The 17,531-nt window shown below is 35.7% G+C and overlaps 1 protein-coding gene across 2 annotated transcripts; it reads left to right on the top strand.

Moving 5' to 3' along the window:
- The first annotated feature begins 12,916 nt into the window (after nucleotides 1-12,916).
- LOC120073196 (uncharacterized) lies at nucleotides 12,917-17,528 on the top strand. 2 transcript variants are annotated; one of them, XM_039025876.2, is made up of 9 exons: nucleotides 12,917-13,307; nucleotides 14,154-14,395; nucleotides 14,833-14,950; nucleotides 15,451-15,519; nucleotides 15,604-15,724; nucleotides 15,865-16,424; nucleotides 16,531-16,679; nucleotides 16,965-17,051; nucleotides 17,146-17,528. In XM_039025876.2, exons 2-9 carry the CDS (start codon nucleotides 14,154-14,156, stop codon nucleotides 17,258-17,260), a joined length of 1,461 nt encoding a protein of 486 aa, XP_038881804.2. In that variant the 5' UTR covers nucleotides 12,917-13,307; the 3' UTR covers nucleotides 17,261-17,528. The 2 variants fall into 2 exon arrangements, with proteins under 2 accessions (XP_038881804.2, XP_038881803.2); XM_039025875.2 differs by having other exon boundaries at nucleotides 13,014-13,307; nucleotides 14,149-14,395.
- The last annotated feature ends 3 nt before the right edge of the window (nucleotides 17,529-17,531 follow it).

The raw sequence follows: 17,531 nt of genomic DNA, 5'->3' as shown, positions 1-17,531 counted from the left end.
TCTATCGTTCAGGACAAATGTTGTCATGAACAAAATCACTTATAACTTAACGACGTTGTTGAATGAATTGCAAACTTATCAATCAATGTTCAAACGCAAGAAAAAGAAATAAATGTTATTTCTAAACCGAAAAAGTTTTACAAAGGGTCTACGTCTGGTATGAAACCCGTTGATGATAGATAAGTTGGTCCTTCTTCTTCTTCTAAGGATAAAACCGTACATATGAAAAAGAAAGGAAAAGGGAAAAAGAAAACCGCTACGAAGAAAAACAAAAACAAAACTCCCAAGGTAAAATGTTTCCATTTTGGAGAGGTTGGGCATTGGAAGCGTAATTGCCCAAAATATCTGGTTGAAAAGAAAGTAGACAAGAATAAACAAGGTAAATATAATTTACTAGTTGTTGAAACATGTATAGTGGAAAATTCTCACCTTACCTGGATATTAGATTCAGGCGCCACTAATCATATTTGTACTTTTATACAGGAAACTAGTTCTTGGAGAAGACTTTCTAAATATGAGATGATTTTCAAGGTGGGCACATGTGAAGTCATTTCAGCTGAAGCAGTAGGAGATGTGAAGTTGTTTTTTGGAGATTCTTTTATCTTACTCAAGAATGTGTTCTTTGTACCTAAGATGAAAAGAAATCTGATCTCCATTTCTTGTCTTTTAGAGAATATGTACAGTGTATCTTTTGAATGTAATGAAGTGTTTGTTTATTCAAGAGGTGTTCATATTTGTTCTGCTACACTTGCAAAAAACTTATACATATTACAACCAACGGAAGCAAAAACCATTTTAAATATAGAGATGTTTAAAACGGTTGAAACTCATAATAAAAAGCAAAAAATTTCTCCTAACGCCTATCTTTAGCACCTCAGGCTTGGTCATATTAATCTCAACATGATTGAGAGATTGGTAAAAAACGGTCATCTAAATCAGTTAGAAGACAGTTCCCTACCTCCATGTGAATCATGTCTTGAGGGAAAAATGACGAAAAGAACTTTTTCTGACAAAGGTCTTTATGTCAAAGAACCTCTTGAACTTATACATTCAGACCTTTGTGGTCCGATGAATGTTAAAGCTCAATTAGGATATCAGTACTTTGTCAGTTTTATTGACGATTACTCTCGATATAGCTATATTTACTTAATCAGTCACAAGTCTGAAACTCTTGAAAAGTTCAAAGAATTTAAGGTTGAGACTGAAAATCAGTTAAGTTAAGGAATTAAAACACCTCGATCTGATCGAGGTGGTGAGTATATGGATTTGCAATTCCTGAACTATCTGGTAGATCATGGAATTCAATCCCAACTCACGGCACCTGAAACACCACAACAAAACAGTGTTGCAGAAAGAAGAAATCGAACCTTGTTGGACATGGTTCGGTCTATGATGAGTTATGCTCAATTATCTCAATCCTTTTGGGGATATGCAAAGATTGCAGTTTATATTATGAACGTCGTTCCATCCAAAAGTGTTTCAGAAACACCATATCAATTGTGGAAAGAACGCAAAGTAAGTTTACGTCATTTTCGCATCTGGGGTTATCCAACACACATGTTGGTACATAATCCTAAAAAATTCGAAACACGTTTGAAATTATGCCTATTTGTAGGATATCCCATGGAAACAAAAGGAGGATACTTTTATGATTCCCAAGAAGATAAAGTGTTCGTATCGACAAATGCAACTTTCTTGGAAAAGGATCATATTAAAAATCATCTACCTCGCAGTAAACTAATATTGCAAGAACTGTCTAAAGATACTACAGAAAAACCAATAAGAGTTGTTGATCAAGCTGGTCCATCAATAATAGTTGTTGTCCCGTCACGTCCATCCCAAGAGTTGGGAATGCCTCATTGTAGTGGGAGGGTTATTAAACAACCTGAACACTACATGGGTTTAACAGAAATTCAAAACATCATACAAGATGATGGTTTAGAGGATCCATTAACCTTTAAAAAGGCAATGGAAGATGTTGATAGGGAACAATGGATAAAAGCCATGGAGGATGAAATGGAGTCTATGTACTTCAACTCAGTCTGGGAACTTGTAGATCAACCACAAGGTATTACACCTATAGGTTGTAACTGGATCTACAAGAGAAAATGAGACCAAACTGGCAAGGTACAGACCTATAAAGCCAGGCTCGTGGCAAAGGGTTTTACCCAAAGAGAAAGAGTTTATTATGAAGAAACTTTTTCTCCTGTTGCCATGATTAAATCAATAAGAATACTTCTTGCCATTGCCACATATCATGACTATGAAATATGGTAAATGGATGTCAAGACAGCTTTTCTGAATGGCTATCTTGATGAAAGTATTTTTATGTCTCAACCAGAGGGGTTTGTCGAAACAGGACAAGAACAAAAAGTCTGTAAACTTAATCGATCCATTTATGGATTGAAATAAGCGTCCAAATCCTAGAATATAAGATTTGACACTGCGGTCAAATCTTATGGCTTTGAACAAAACGTTGAAGAACCTTATGTATATAAGAAGATAGTCAACAAAACTGTAGCATTCTTAGTTCTATACGTTGATGATATCTTTCTCATTGAGAATGAGACAAGTTTTCTTGCTGATATAAAAAGATGGTTAGCATCATAGTTCCAAATGAAAGATTTGAGTGATGCTCAGTATGTTCTAGGAATATAGATCTTTCGAGACTGAAAAAACAGAACATTAGCACTGTTTCATGCATCTTATATTGACAAGATGTTGTCAAGGTATAATATGCAAAATTCCAAGAAAGATTTATTACCTTTCAGGCATGGAATTCATTTGTCAAAGGATCAATATCCTAAGACACCTCAAGAGGTTGAGAAGGTGAATAGAATTCCATATGCTTCTGTAGTTGGGAGTTTGATACGCTATGTTATATACACGTCCCGACATATGTTTTGCAGTTGGAATCGTCAGCAGGTTCCAATCTAATCCTGGACACGGTCACTGGACCGCTGTAAAAAATATCCTCAAGTATCTTAGGAGAACGAGAGACTATATGCTTGTGTATGGACCTAAGAATTTGATCCTTACGGGAAACACTGATTCTGATTTTTAGACAGACGTAGATTCCAAGAATCTACTTGAGGATCAGTTTTCACTGTTAATGGAGGAGCTATAGTTTGGAGAAGCATCAAGCAAAAATGTGTCACTGACTCTACCATGGAAATGAAATACGTGGCTGCATGCAAAGCTACTAAGGAAGTAATATGGCTACACAAATTCTTAGCTGATTTGGAAGTTGTTCCAAATATGCACGTACCTATCACACTGTATTGTGACAACAGTGGTGCAGTTGCTAACTACAAGGAATCTAGGAGTCACAAGCGTGGAAAACACATTGAAAGAAATTACCATATCGTCTGGGAGATCATACATAGAGGAGATGTGCTCGTCACAAAGATAGACTCTAAAGACAACCTTGCTGATCCATTCACGAAGGCCCTCTCGGCTAAAGTTTTCGAGAGCCATCTAGTTGGACTAGGACTCCGAGTAGTGTAATCTAGGGAAAGTGGGAGAATGTCTATGGTATTGTAGATGCCCTAGTTTATTGTATTTTTCCCATTATGTATCTCGACATTATATTGTATATATTTGTTCTCACTAGAGTTTTAGTCCAAGTGGGAGATTGTTGGGAATGTCTTAGAACTCGCAGTTCGTGTTAAACATTATATCTTATCAATAATAATGACTTGTTGATTTTGCATCTTATTATGAAAATCCAATAAACGCATCATTGGCTATAGTCTGAATGCTGTAACTTTGTGTAGTAACATAAACAGGATTAAGTTGACAATATATAGCCTAAATGGTCTAATAAGTATATGGATGAAATTGGGTATCTCATCCTTGTAACACTATTAGATGCGGCCCACTCTGTAGTTGTTACAAGAAGTTGTAAAGTGCTACAAACGATATGATCCACAAATCGTTCATGTTGAGACATGAGAGTGGGGGTATCCTATGCAATGAGTTTGCATATAGACTGGTGATGTGTGGTTAATGCGATGAAATAATGGTGTAAAATGCGATGGTGGAATATGCATTGTGCATACAAGTTTTCTTAGCAAGATCCAAGTATAAACCCTACTAAGTTGCTTGGTAAGCCAAGGGTCCACAGAGACTAAGGAAACAGTATGCGATGGTAATTTTTTATTACCTTGCAGTAACAAATAATTCAATTAATTGGTTGGTATGTTGTTTAAAGTATGAAGTTTATGTGGCAGAATTGAGAAAAGAACTAATAATGCGAAAGATACAATGAGTGTGCGGAGGAACAGGTTGAGAAGGTCTTTAGCTAGCGTTTCCTGGGATTGCGTTTAAGCTATGCAATCATGCTACACACATGTGACAACAATTCATTTTCCAATACAAATGCGATAGCTCCTAGTTTTAAGACGCATGTGATGTATACGATGATGTCTTTATAGCTTATTCCTAAGTCTCTACTTCTTGCCTATGCGATGATGAATGATGCACACAGGTACAAGGTGACCGCATACAATCATATCCTATCTCTAGGATGCATATGATGCGTTAATAGCAAACAGAACTTATTCTTAAGCTTTTATCTCTTGATTATGCGGTTCTAATCTGACTCTCCCAAGCCTAGATTCTAATCTGAATTTTCCAAGCCTAGATTCTATCCTTAGATTACCCTCCCGAGTATCTCTAAATGACGAATAACGTATGCATAATACAAGATGATCGCATAAAGTGAAGATCCCAGGTTATGCTAGCTAAGTGCTTCTCAACCCATTCAACAATTTTAGCTACTCATGCGTAATGTAAAGATAGTGGACGGATATAGAGATGTAATTTCCATTTTATAAATAAGTTCAGAATATAAAATGACAATGGAAGATAAGGGTGGAGAGCCTGGTAGCAATGTCTTGCTTCCCAAGGCTTTTACACTGAGTTTTCTCTACTCTGCTCAAAAGATGTTCTTGCTTCCACAAGAGTTGGCCTTTTCTCTGTTTTCGATGCTTCCCGGCACTCTTCCAAGTTAACCAAGACGATCTCTCGGTGTATTCTCCCTTCACTCGCCTCCGCCTTTTAAATATATGAAAACTACGAACAAAGGCTAACTATCATCTATATGGTGAATTCTCTGACTTCTTTAATGAAGGTGGCCTTCGGTATTTATAGAGCTTCAGGGTGAAGAGCTTTTTCTCTCGAATGATTGCACTGATGGGATGTCATTAATTCTCTGTCTAATGCGTCGAATATTTGTCACTGAAAATTTGAGTGTACTTGTTACAGTATGTCGTTAACGGCTTGTCAACTTAATTCGGAATCGACTGTCATTAACTTTTTGTCCCATCGTTATTTATTAAGCTATTAAGTTTTCACCTTAATGCGCCGGCTCTATGTGGCTACCTTCTTGAGCAGATCTTCGCAAATGCATATGATCGCATAGCCTTGCGATCGCAATCTCTTATGTGCTCGGATGCTAATTTCCTTGGATTGCAATTTCACCTTGCGTCAACGCATTTTCCTGCATAAAATACATAAGTTAGCTGTTTTAATGCGATGGACGCATGCGACCGCAATGTTGTAAACTTAATGCTTTTAGACGCAATATTATATATTTTTACCGTCACAATCCTGCATTGCTTTATATCTTTGTGATGTAATAACGTGCATTTCTACCCGTTATCATACCCCCAAATTTAAAACAATGCTTGTCCTTAAGCATAGACTAGAGATTTTCTTTAGAAAGTCGACCACCTTCTACTTTCCTAGATTTCTCAAGGCTGCCTTATTCAAATCCTATGTACCAAACTTAATTCTTATTTGGGTTTCTTCTTAAAATATTTCTAAAATTTAGGGACCGCAAGTTTAACCTTAAAAAATACTTTACTTGTTTCCAAGACATCGCATGATTTATTTCATAAAAAAAATAAAAATAAAACTTTTTCAACTAGGGTAATTTCAAATGATTTTTATCCTTGCATAATTCAGATATATTTTTTTCTATGATCTTGAGCTGATCCAAGTGCCTAGCCTTAGTTTTGGCTTGCCCCCACGTGTGTCATGCGGACATCCAACTACGAACAAGGCGCTCTTTCTCAATCTAAACTCATGCCCATTTGACAGCGGAGTTGCGATCATTTATTTATGCGTTGATCACGATTCCTACCTTGTTTTGGCTTGCCCCCATATGTGTCATGTGGACATCCAACTACGAGTAGGATCCGATTGCAACGTTATGATTTTTTTTTTTAAAGATGCCTAAAATAGTAAGGTTGAAAATGAATATCGCATCCCTAAATTTAAAGGCAGCAATGTCCTCATTGCTGAAAGATTGAAATAATTCATGCGATGCTCTTAGGAAATTTTGTAAAAGTTAGTTTGCAAGAAAGCTGGTAGACCACTAACTTCTAAAAATATTTCATGAGTAGACTGTCCTAAGTTGACTCTAGTATATACGAAAAAATAGAGGCATGCGTTTCATCATTGAAATCATAATTGGCAAAGAGAAATAATGCAGTGACTTACTAAATTAATCAATGTATAAATGATTGTGCCGACTAAAGAGGATGCGATGATAAAATTATCGAAGTTAAAATGCGATGCAAGAGAGCAAAATTTGGAATAAACAAAGTCAAGGAAAGATACAACCCCCAAATTTGCTCTATCGCCCGTATTATTTGTGAACGCATCCTTCTTTGCGGCAAACTGTTCTCTTCGATTACGATGGTGGAATAAGCTAGTTGCGTCTTTCGTATAGCTCCTTTGCAATCGTTCGCCACGATCGTTGAAAAGAAAGCATTGAGAGGGTCAAAATAAAAGACAGAGTTAGCAAAATCGTTTACCACGATCGCGGCGCCATTTTTATTTTATTTTATTAATTTTTTTTAGAAGCAAAAAGACAAATATACGATAACAGATAAAAGAAAGGTAACGAAAGTTCATGAATCATTGATAGGAAAAAGGATATTCCAAAGAATTGCGTCTCTAATGAGTTTGAGTCACATAGTAATGCAGGGACTGCTTACTTCAATCTGGGCTTTTTATATCCAAGGTGGCTTTTTCTTATTTTCTCGGTCTTCTGGGATCTTGACTGCCTCAATCTGGGCTTTCCCCATTGACGTTCATTACGATCTCCCCCTTGTGCACATCAATTTGAGCGCGTCCGATCGAGAGGAATGGTCGTCCCAATATGATGGGCGCATCTTCGTCCGCTTTATAGTCCAGAATGACGAAGTCTACCAGTAAGATGAATTTGTCAATTGAGACTGCAGCATCTTTCAACTCTCCCTCGGGATGTATTCGAGATCTGTTCACAAGCAGAAGAGTCTCCGTCATGGACGTTAGTTTGCCCATATTCAATCGTTCGAAAATGGACAGCGGCATTAAGTTTATACTCGCTCCGAGATCGCATAGTGCTCGACCAATGTAAACCCCTCCAATTGACCATGGTATCGTGAAGCTTCCTGGGTTGCATATTTTTTGTGGGATCATAGTATTTTGCGTTACTGCCACTGTAGCAATTTTTTCTCCAGCATTCTGTTTCTTTTTCAATCCTTGCGAGAATGGTGGTAGATGTACTTTTGTTTCGTGTTTTAGAGACTTGAAGGTGGACGCAACTCTTGGGTTTATTTTCTTGGGATTTTCTGAATCATATGTCAACGGGTTCTTGGTCTTCACCTCATTCGAATTGGTCATGATGGGTTCTTCCCCTACTTTCACCGTTGTTTTTTCGCTTAGCAAGGAGAATGCTAGGCATTGTTCCTTTTCTGTACTCCCAGAGTTGCGAGGGAGCTCAGTTGAGCTCGACAACGCTCCTTGCGGTCTATTTTTTAGTTCGCTCACAATCTGTCCTATCTGAATTTCAAGATTTCGGATGGACGTCGCTTGATTCTGAAGCACTGATTCATTTTTCTCAATATACTGCTTCATCAAGCTCTCTAAAGATGAAGGTTAGGGTGCATGCGAACTGCTGGCTTGATTTTGCGGTAGACCGTTTGTTCGCGGGAAAAATCCTTGTGGCCCTTCCTTTTGCGCCATAGGTTGATAGCTTTGTTGTTGATTTTTTTCACGTGAAATTGGGGTGATTTCTCTACCCAGGGTTGTCGTATCGGAGAAAGGGTTATTCTTTGTGAATCATACTGATTGTAGATTCCTTGGGCATTCTTCAATCGGATGTGCTTCTCCACAGATGACACAACTCGCAACTGTTTGAGAGATTGCGTTGACCTACCCTTTATGAGATGAATTAAACTAGTTAATGAGTCCTTAACTTAACCACGGTAGCTAAGAATTATAAGAATAAGAGTTATTCTGGTATTAGTAATTAGCTAAGATTGTCTCAATTTAGGGGATAGGTAGTTGATCACCTTTCGGTGGCTATTGCCATAAACCTCTATAGTATCGTTGCAAAAACTAAATCAATAGTTTAATTAGGATTCTTTGATTATATGTGTTTTTACTAAATTGATTGGATACTTGTTTTTTTTAATGGGTTAAGAAAAAACATAACTACAACAGTCAATTGTCTATTATTTGTTTCAGTACATCTTCAACAATCATTTCCTTGCTTAAGGAATTTGGACGATCCGCTTTCTCTCAAGGATCTCCTCATGTCGAGATTCCTTCATAAAGTATTCTATGATTTGCATAATTCAAAATCCAATAAATTAAGATCCGAGGTTTTTCAATGCAACTTGAACAATATGTAATAGACATACAAATGGATTGTGTTCAAGAAATAACCTGAAGGTCTAGATCTTTTATTGATTTATTTCTAAAATGAAATAAACAATTCATATATTCAATAACAACTTTATTGAATCAAAACTTCAATAACAACTTTATCGATTTACAGAATAAGTTTATTGTTTACAAATCACGAGTTTTAGGACATAAATTTCAATACACATCTGGTACTACGATGCGTCTAGCTTACACTTTAGCCAACTCCAATGAGACGTGTCTGACTACTCAAAGCCCAAATCGTGCTACGATGCGTCTAGCTTAGACTTTAGCCATCTCCAACGAAATGTGTCTAGCTACTCAAAGCCAAATCGTGCTGAGAATGCTAAAATTTTCTTACTAAATGCAACCTCCTTCGATAAATCCAATTGTTAATTTTTCCTTCTTTTTGAATTCTTCCCTCCCCGCTAGCTCCTCCTTAGATAAATCCAATTGTTAATTTTCCTTCTTTTTGAATTCTGACTGCCAGCTCCATTCACACTAAGAAAAGCTTATTTCTTTAATAAATTTGTCATAATTTCTCTCAATCTCTCGATTCCATTTTTAAAATTTGTTTTTGTTTTATCATCTTATTATTATTATTCTTGGTTAACTTAGGTTATTTCCGGTTTATCCTGTTCCCTATTGATTTAATGAAAGAAAGGAGAAGTACTACTTTTTTTAATGGCTAATTCTGGGTCTTGAACATTGAGGCTTTACCCTTTCATTGGCCTGAAAGGGATTGGTTTATAGTTGGATTATAAAGTGTTTGTTCATTAGAGGAATCAATGGTATTTAAGGAGTTAGATGTAATTACAGGGGTAAAATGGTAATTTGATCCATTCATGAAGGGTCAAGCTGTGAGTCTTTAGTGGAGTGACCTGCAGTTAATGAATGTCGATTAACTTAATTAAATGGTTTAATTAATTCATTTTATATCATCAAAACTTCTAATCTGTAGATTCATATGGTCTCCTTGCTAACTCACTAAGAGTAAAACAAGAATCAATTAATTTTGGATTAATATAAACTGTTCAAATTAAATAAAGAGATTAATTATATAAGATACAATTAATATAATGTATATAAATACATTATAACATAAAGTTAATTTTGAATAAGATTCGAAATTATACTTTATTATGTGTGAATAATAACTATTTGAACAAGATTATGATATTAATTATATGAATAAAATTCATATGATACTCTAGATCAAAATTAATATGAATAACATTTGTATTAAAACTATAAGTTAGAATTAATATGAATGAGATTCTTTTAAAAATATAAGTTGTGTGTGATGTTGTTATTTGAATATGATTCAAATTAAATTAAATATATGATAATTAATTAATTAACTACTTAATTACTTAATTCCTTAATTAATATTTATTTAATTATATATTAAATTTGATTTGATATATAATTTATTTAAATTCAAAATAATAACTCCCATTGGGAGTTACTGTGAGTTAATGGAGGGAAGTTTTAACTCTATCTCCAACCAACTCGCTCTCAAGTAAAATAGGAGGGAGAAGATTCATTTTCAGAAATTTCAATCCAACACATAGATCACTTGGAAGAGAAAAGACTTTTCTCTGCATTCTTCATCTTCTTCCTTAATAAACCTCTCTCACACAAAATCACTTCTCTCTACCAAATTAAGGAGTCCATACATCCTTGATTCTTTATTCGGAGAATAGCGAGGAAACCAAGTGGTGATGTTCTCTGTTCTTGACTTGTTTTTTTGTGAGAAGAATTTTCTAGTTCAAGGAAGATTTGCATTCGTGCTGTTCAGATTTTGGGGTGATGAATTACGAAAAGAAAAGTTTTCAAGGGTTAGTTATTCTCATATTTTTCTCTCCAGAAGCATGTTGTAATTTATAAATGTTTATTTTGTTCTTCTATAATTTCCTTGTTTTTTTAAGTTTTTCAAATTAAATTAAATTACATTGGCACGTGCTTTCACACGCCTCCGCTATAGAATTTCGTTCTTTCAGTGTTTAGATTGGCTTTTCTAGTGTTTAATTTTGAGAAAATTAAAATGTTTAGCAACCACTCAAAATAACTTTTGAAAATTAAATGACGACGTATTATAAACATTTATAATAGAGAGATATATTTGACACATGCTTATAGGTTCATAGACTAAAATTATGACTAAACCTACAATTAATTTAAAAATACAAATCCAATAAATTGTAATAAAACTTAGTTCTTAAAAAAGCTTGTAATCATATATATTATTTAAATACATAAATAATATCAAATTGTCAAATTCAATTAATAAGTCGAAGATCAATCAAAATTTTCATATAGCAAGATTGGGCTGAGTTGTACAATCTATGTTATACTCACATTAAGGAAATTGGCCTTATGACTGAATGTAGCAATTGGAAAGCAAACGACTCTTCCTGTTTCAGGGATGGGATCTTATGTCAATCTTTGATTGCGCAGAATTCATCTTTGTCTAAGTAACCTCAAACCATGGGAACAGGAGTTGGAAGCATCTTTGCCAGACTTTCCAATTGAACATGCGGCGAGGGATGCAACTCAACAAGGGGAAGATTGAGCCCAGGCGCTACACTACAGTAGAAGCTTTGGTAGTTTACCATGGCGTGATGTTATAGTTGTCATGCTAAAGCTGTGGATAGCTACTTCGTTTGATGAGCTAAAACTAATGGTGCTTTAGGTGGATCTCATCCATAGTTCGGATGAAATAGGATCAATTCCAATCTATCACTACATATTGGTATTTATCGAGTATAGAATCAATCTGCTTCTTTTTGTTCTTACAAATAGAATAAAATTGTTCCATTATTATTAAAAAAAAATATGCCAAATATTAATAATTGACAACATTGTCTACGAATCTAATCAATTACTCTTTGCACTTTGTGAGTGGTCGAGTAAATAGCTTGGGATTAGTAATTTTCAACTAATTAAAAAAATCGATAAGAAAGATTTTTTTTAATCTCATAATTAATCTAAGATCAAGAAGACTCAAACCTATTTTGACCACGGATTTATTGGTTCTGAACTATTGAGATGGATTGGATATGTCGATTGGCTGACTACGTCGATGGTCGCCGGTTTGGTGAATTTGGGGAGATGAACACGGAAAAAAGGTATCTAAACTCTAAAGGGAGAGAAAGAGAGAGGAGGAGGAAAAAGAAAAGAGAGAATAAGACAGTTGCAGTGGTGGGAGATAACTAGGTTTGGTTCACAAATGACCATAAGGGGAGAAAGAATGAGGAGAATCAAAATAAATATATGAGAATAGAATAGGGGAATGAAGGTGAGAAATCAAAATTCAAAAAATTAAAAAAAGAAAGAAAGAAAAAAGACAATGATTACCTATAAATTACCTATTACTTAGATGTGAGCTTATCAATTTTTTTTAAACCCATGTAATGTTCGGTCAGTTTTGTCACAAACAAGATTGGCTTTGATCAAATTTTCTTCAAAACTAGATAGTTGAAGCACTATATTAGTTGAGCTACGTTCATGTTGGCAAAATGTTAAATTATCAATATCATTTATCTAAGTTTTTTTTTTTTTTTAAGATCAATGGTATAAATACTATGTCAATTGAATTACGTTCATGTTGAGAGTATTATAATTTTCTAAAGAATCATAGACTCAACTATTGAAGGTTAAAGTAGCCAAGTTGGGCTCAAATAATGTCTTAAGCCAATAGGAGTTAAGTTATGGAGACAATAACAAATATAACAATCAAGGCTAAAGTATCTGTAATAGATATAACACAATACTAAAAAATTTATAAATATAACAAATCTTAGATCCAGCTCGGGTCTATCTCATATTGTCAAAAGTAGCCTATCATCTTTAGATTTTGATATATTTATAATTTTTTTAAAATATTGTCATTTACTTAATTATTAACCTTTAAAATGTTACCCGGTTATAGCTGAGCCTGGACCCTAACACGTTTTAGGCCGAGCGAGCACCAAGACTGGATTGTCATGGACTGACGATGCAATTATTGTAAATGGGCCGAGAGAAAGGTCCAAAGACGTATACGTTTGGGCCAAGTGAGACGGCCCAAAAACACGAAGCATCAATCGATGAGCATCCCGCGTAAATTAAACGCAGATTAGTAATTAATTTGGAGGGCAAACATAAGGGAGGAGAAAAAAGGGTAGAAAGGGCGTCAAATCTAAAATTACGCGGAAGACGATGAATTGTTAGTTCTAATTAAGAAAAGTTAATAGGAAAAAAGAAAAAAGGAAAAAAAAGGAAGGAATCTTTTTGGCTTTAATAATGGACTTTGGAAACTCATTTTCCTAAACGGACTAACGAGGCCTCCGCATAGTCGATCCCCCGAATTCACCACAATATGAATAGGTCACGACGCCCCCTGCGCACGTTAGTAATGACCCCTTTGCTTCTCGCCCCTTCTCCTTCCGCTCTCTATTATATCTCTCTCTCCCCCCCGCTGAACCCCCTTTTTTCCGTCCGCCATTGTATTCCATCTACAGATCTCGCGCTTTCTCCTTCCCTCCCGCTGTTTTCCCTTTCTTTTTGCTCAATTTTGATAAGGGTTTCATCCGATTCCAGCCGCTCTAGATCCTTTTCAGGTTTTTTTCTCTTCTTTTTGGTTCGATTTCGATCTGATTTTGATTACCCGATTCGTTGAATTTCAATTCGTTCTCTTTCTTTTTATTTATTTATTTATTTTTGCGATGTTTTTGTCATACGTTCGATGGTTTCGATGTTTGTTGATTGGGATTCAGAAATCTGCTATTATGATTTCGATTTTTTTTTTTTTTTGGTTAGGGTTTGATTGATTTGAATCCATTCTTTCGTTCGCTTTTTTTAGTACGGGTTTCGTTCTTGTGCGATTGTTCTCGTTGTTGTCTCGGTGCTGTTAATCGCAAAACCAAGTTCGATTTTTTTGATTTGATTAGATTGTAGATTTCAAGTACTGTTTTTGTTTTGGGTATGATAAAATTGGCCAAGGGTTATTATTATTATTTTTTAGCGTCGGAGGGAGAAATCGTATTTCAACGAAGGATCAGGTCATTTTGATCCGAAAATTAGGGTAACATCGATTAGATGATCTTAATTCTTGACGTGCAAAAATAACCTCTATCTGTGTTCGAAGTTTTTAAAATTGATGGGATTTTGGACTACCCTACACGTTGTGATGTGTGGAGAATTTCCTCATTCAGCTTCAGAAGAAGCTGCATTATATTTCCATAAAATATCATGTCATTAGCCGACAAATTTATTTATACTTATACCCTGGCTGTGGATTTTGTTTTCATTATAAATTCAGTTTGTTTTATTGTATTTTGCATTTTCAAGTGTGATTTTTTTGAAACCCTCGTGCTTGATTTAGAAACATGGAGATGCCATCTTGAAAGATGTTAAAAAATAGACATTCTGAAAGTTTATACCATTGATCTTGTTGTGTAGCATAGATGGAACATTCCATGGAAGATTATGAGGGGTATGAAGAATATGACGAATATGAAGATGATGATCAAATGGATGAAGAACAGGAGGAGGAATATGAAGAGGTGGAGGACCCTAAGCCTACCAAGGAAGAAATAGAATATCTTGAATTAAGGCAAAGACTAAAAGAAAAAATTAGAAGGCAGTCGAAAAAAGACGGCAGCTCTCACTTGAAGTCCAATGATAGGAAGAAGCTTCCTTATGACAAGTAAGTTTCAGCCTGAAGCTCTTCATGATGGGGTTGGTTATAGCATGTTTGTGGATTTATTTTACCATGTTTTCCCGTTGGTAGCTTATATCGTTGAAGTTAGTATAAAGTAATAATGTTTATAACGGTGCATGATAACTGATAAGGGCCCTAAAGAATACTTTTCCCGTCCTCGTAATATAAATCAAAGTCTATTACTTTTTTGTCCTTTGATTGCTGTTATGTCTTCAAAAACATCTGTGTAAGGTTTTCAAGTGTCTCTTCTGTCTCTTCTCCTTTTATTCCCAATAAAGCCATGCCAGCAGTTGGTTGCTGTTGCAGTGAAAAGATTGTTCTTCTTTGTTATGAACCCAAAATGCATATTAATTCCAACTCTACACTTTTTAACATCTCAAATTGGGTGTTAATGCTTGAAATTTTTGTGTTAATTGCTGCAGTTTTGGGTCATTCTTTGGACCTTCTCAACCTGTCATTTCTCAAAGAGTAATTCAAGAAAGCAAGTCATTATTAGAAAACCAGCACTTGGCATCTAGGGTTTCTGACCACGTTCATGGTGTAAGTATCATGACCTCCATATTGTTCCTAGTTACATTTTTGTCTATTTGTGTTTAAAAGACCAATAGGAGAAAGAAATTATATTTTTTGGGCAAATAAATATTTTATAATTAAATGAATTAAACATTGATTGTTGAGATGGTGTTTTAGTTCTTTTATTGCTCAGCTACCTTTAACGTGCATATTATATAATGTTTTGCATTGTATATTTCATGGTATGTACTCTGCATGGTTGCATGGCTTAATTATTTTTGCAAAGAATTTCATTCAACATTTTGTTATTGCTAAGATGCATGGGTGAGAATTATTTGAAAATTTGTTCATTTCGTGTTATTCTACTGGCTGTTTCATGTAGACTGGAAAACTCATCCAATTGGAAGAATCAAATACGGGAAGAGGGATTTTGCTCAATCTCATGCATTTGAAATTTTATCTTTCAAGAGCATTTATTAACGGTCTTTGAAGAATATTAAACCTGATGATTATCCATGTGTTGGCAGAATAAGAAGAGCCAAGGTTCAAACAGTGTAGCCTCCAAACCTAGGGTTCCACCGAAGGTTGTAAATGAGGTACTTTGGCATTTCTTTGTTAGATTATACTCTCTCTCTCTTCAACATTGTCGGATTTGATGGATATAATGGATTATCATGCAGAAGCAAACTAAAGTTCAAAAGCTAAAGGACACCAGGGACTACTCCTTTCTATTTTCCGAGGATGCAAATGTTCCTGCTCCTACAAAAGAGTCCTCAAGAAGTGTTTATGCTCCAAGTACTGGTATGTTGCTGTTAGATCATGTCAATTATAGCTGTGTCAGGTTTTACTTAGAGACTTCTTTTCTTTTTGTTTTTGAAAAAAAAATTAGAATCTACATAGAATGAGAGAACTCATTGTTTGTTTCTTTGGTCCTGTTTTAGAGGCACGTTCAGCTCAGGTTCCCATGAAAAGTAAGCAGCCTCTTGGTAATCCTCGCCAGAATATTCATGCTGGTCATAAAGATAAGAAATCTGTTCCTATCAATGGGCAAATGCAGTCCAAAAACAAGTCAGGATCTTCTGGCAATCCGAATTTGTCTATGATGAAGGCTAAGAAACAATTGGGTAATAGCTGCAACGGAAATGGTCCTGGTCGGCCAATGGGAAATAACAATGGGAGTGGTCCTGGTCGGCCAATTGGAAATAGCAACAATGGGCATGGCCCTGGCCGGCCGATGGGTAATAGCAGCAACGTGAATGGTCCTGGCCGGCCACTAGGTAATAGCAACAATGGAAATGGTCCTGGTCGGCCAATGGTGGCACCAAAAGCCTCATCTGCTGTCATGCAGAAGAAGCCTTCTCTACCAGGTACAAAGAATTCTGCACCTGGTGTGCACAAGCCATTGCCGTCAAAAAAGCTAGAAGATAAGAGGAATGACATGCGCCCACCTGCTAAGGCCAAAGTAGCACCGAGTCGGCCAGTATCATCTTCAAGACCTCAGGTTATATGTCCTCTCATGCTAAACTCACGTCCAATTTGTTTAGAAATAATTTCCTTAGCTGGTGCTGGATGTACAACTCTTAACCAACTTTGCGATGAACTTACAGATTAGTAAGGCACCGACACAAAGACAAGTTCCATCACGTCTGGCTGTGAATGATCAGCGACCGAAGAAGAGGCCTGCAAGACGATACTCTGATGAGGAGGATGATGCAGAGGGTGATGAAGCGATTAGTCTAATTAGAAAAATGTTCGGGTATAAATTTTTACTCACTGATCTCATTCGTATTTAGTAGTCAATTTCAGAGAAGAGAAGTCTCCATGACACCAGACAAATGGTTTGATGCATGTTTTTGTGTTGTCATGAGCATGCATATCCTATTGATTTTTATGAGATTTTCTATTTTTTATCATGTAAGATGCAATAGTTTTCTGACTCTTTGCATACACAGTAATTGTGTTAGGATTATTTCCAACTTTCATTTTTGGTATATTTTGATATCGTTTCATTCCAACACTCCATTTTTTTACTTCTCTGCAGATATAATCCTGCAAAATTTTCCCGTGATGATGATGATAGCGATATGGAGGCCAATTTCGACGATATTATGATGGAGGAGAAAAGAAGGTAAAGCATACTCTACTCATGCAGTATATTATTTTCTCTTACAACTTTGGGTTTCTCCTTCATTGTATATTTACGTATTTACTTTGCAATACAGTGCAAAAATAGCAAGGAAGGAGGATGAAGAGCAACTTCGTCTGATCCAGGAAGAAGAAGAACGGGAGAGGCGTGCGAGAATAAAAAGGCTTAAAAGAGCGAAGGGCAGCAGTTAGTGATATATTCTTTTGGGAAAGGTTTATATGGGTACTAGATTTAATATTTGTTAATTTGATGAAATCATCGAAGAAGTCCCCGCTTCGCCTCAAATCACAGTTTGTTGTAATTTCATTTTCTTTAGTGCAAAAAGCTGTTGCTTAAATTATGGGGATTTCCTTTTTGTAGATTGCAAAATTTAATTTTTAACTTCCCAACAACATTGAAGTCACCCTGTATTTACCCGATGGCTCCTATGGCGATCCAATTCACATTCCATTTCAATAATTC

Source organism: Benincasa hispida, chromosome 3 (genome assembly GCF_027475165.1).
Source record: "Benincasa hispida cultivar pf3 chromosome 3, pf3_genome.v1.1, whole genome shotgun sequence".
NCBI classification, from domain to species: Eukaryota; Viridiplantae; Streptophyta; class Magnoliopsida; order Cucurbitales; family Cucurbitaceae; genus Benincasa; species Benincasa hispida.
The sequence above is the reverse complement of the archived record's forward strand: the minus strand, read 5'-3'. Positions and strand labels throughout refer to the sequence as shown.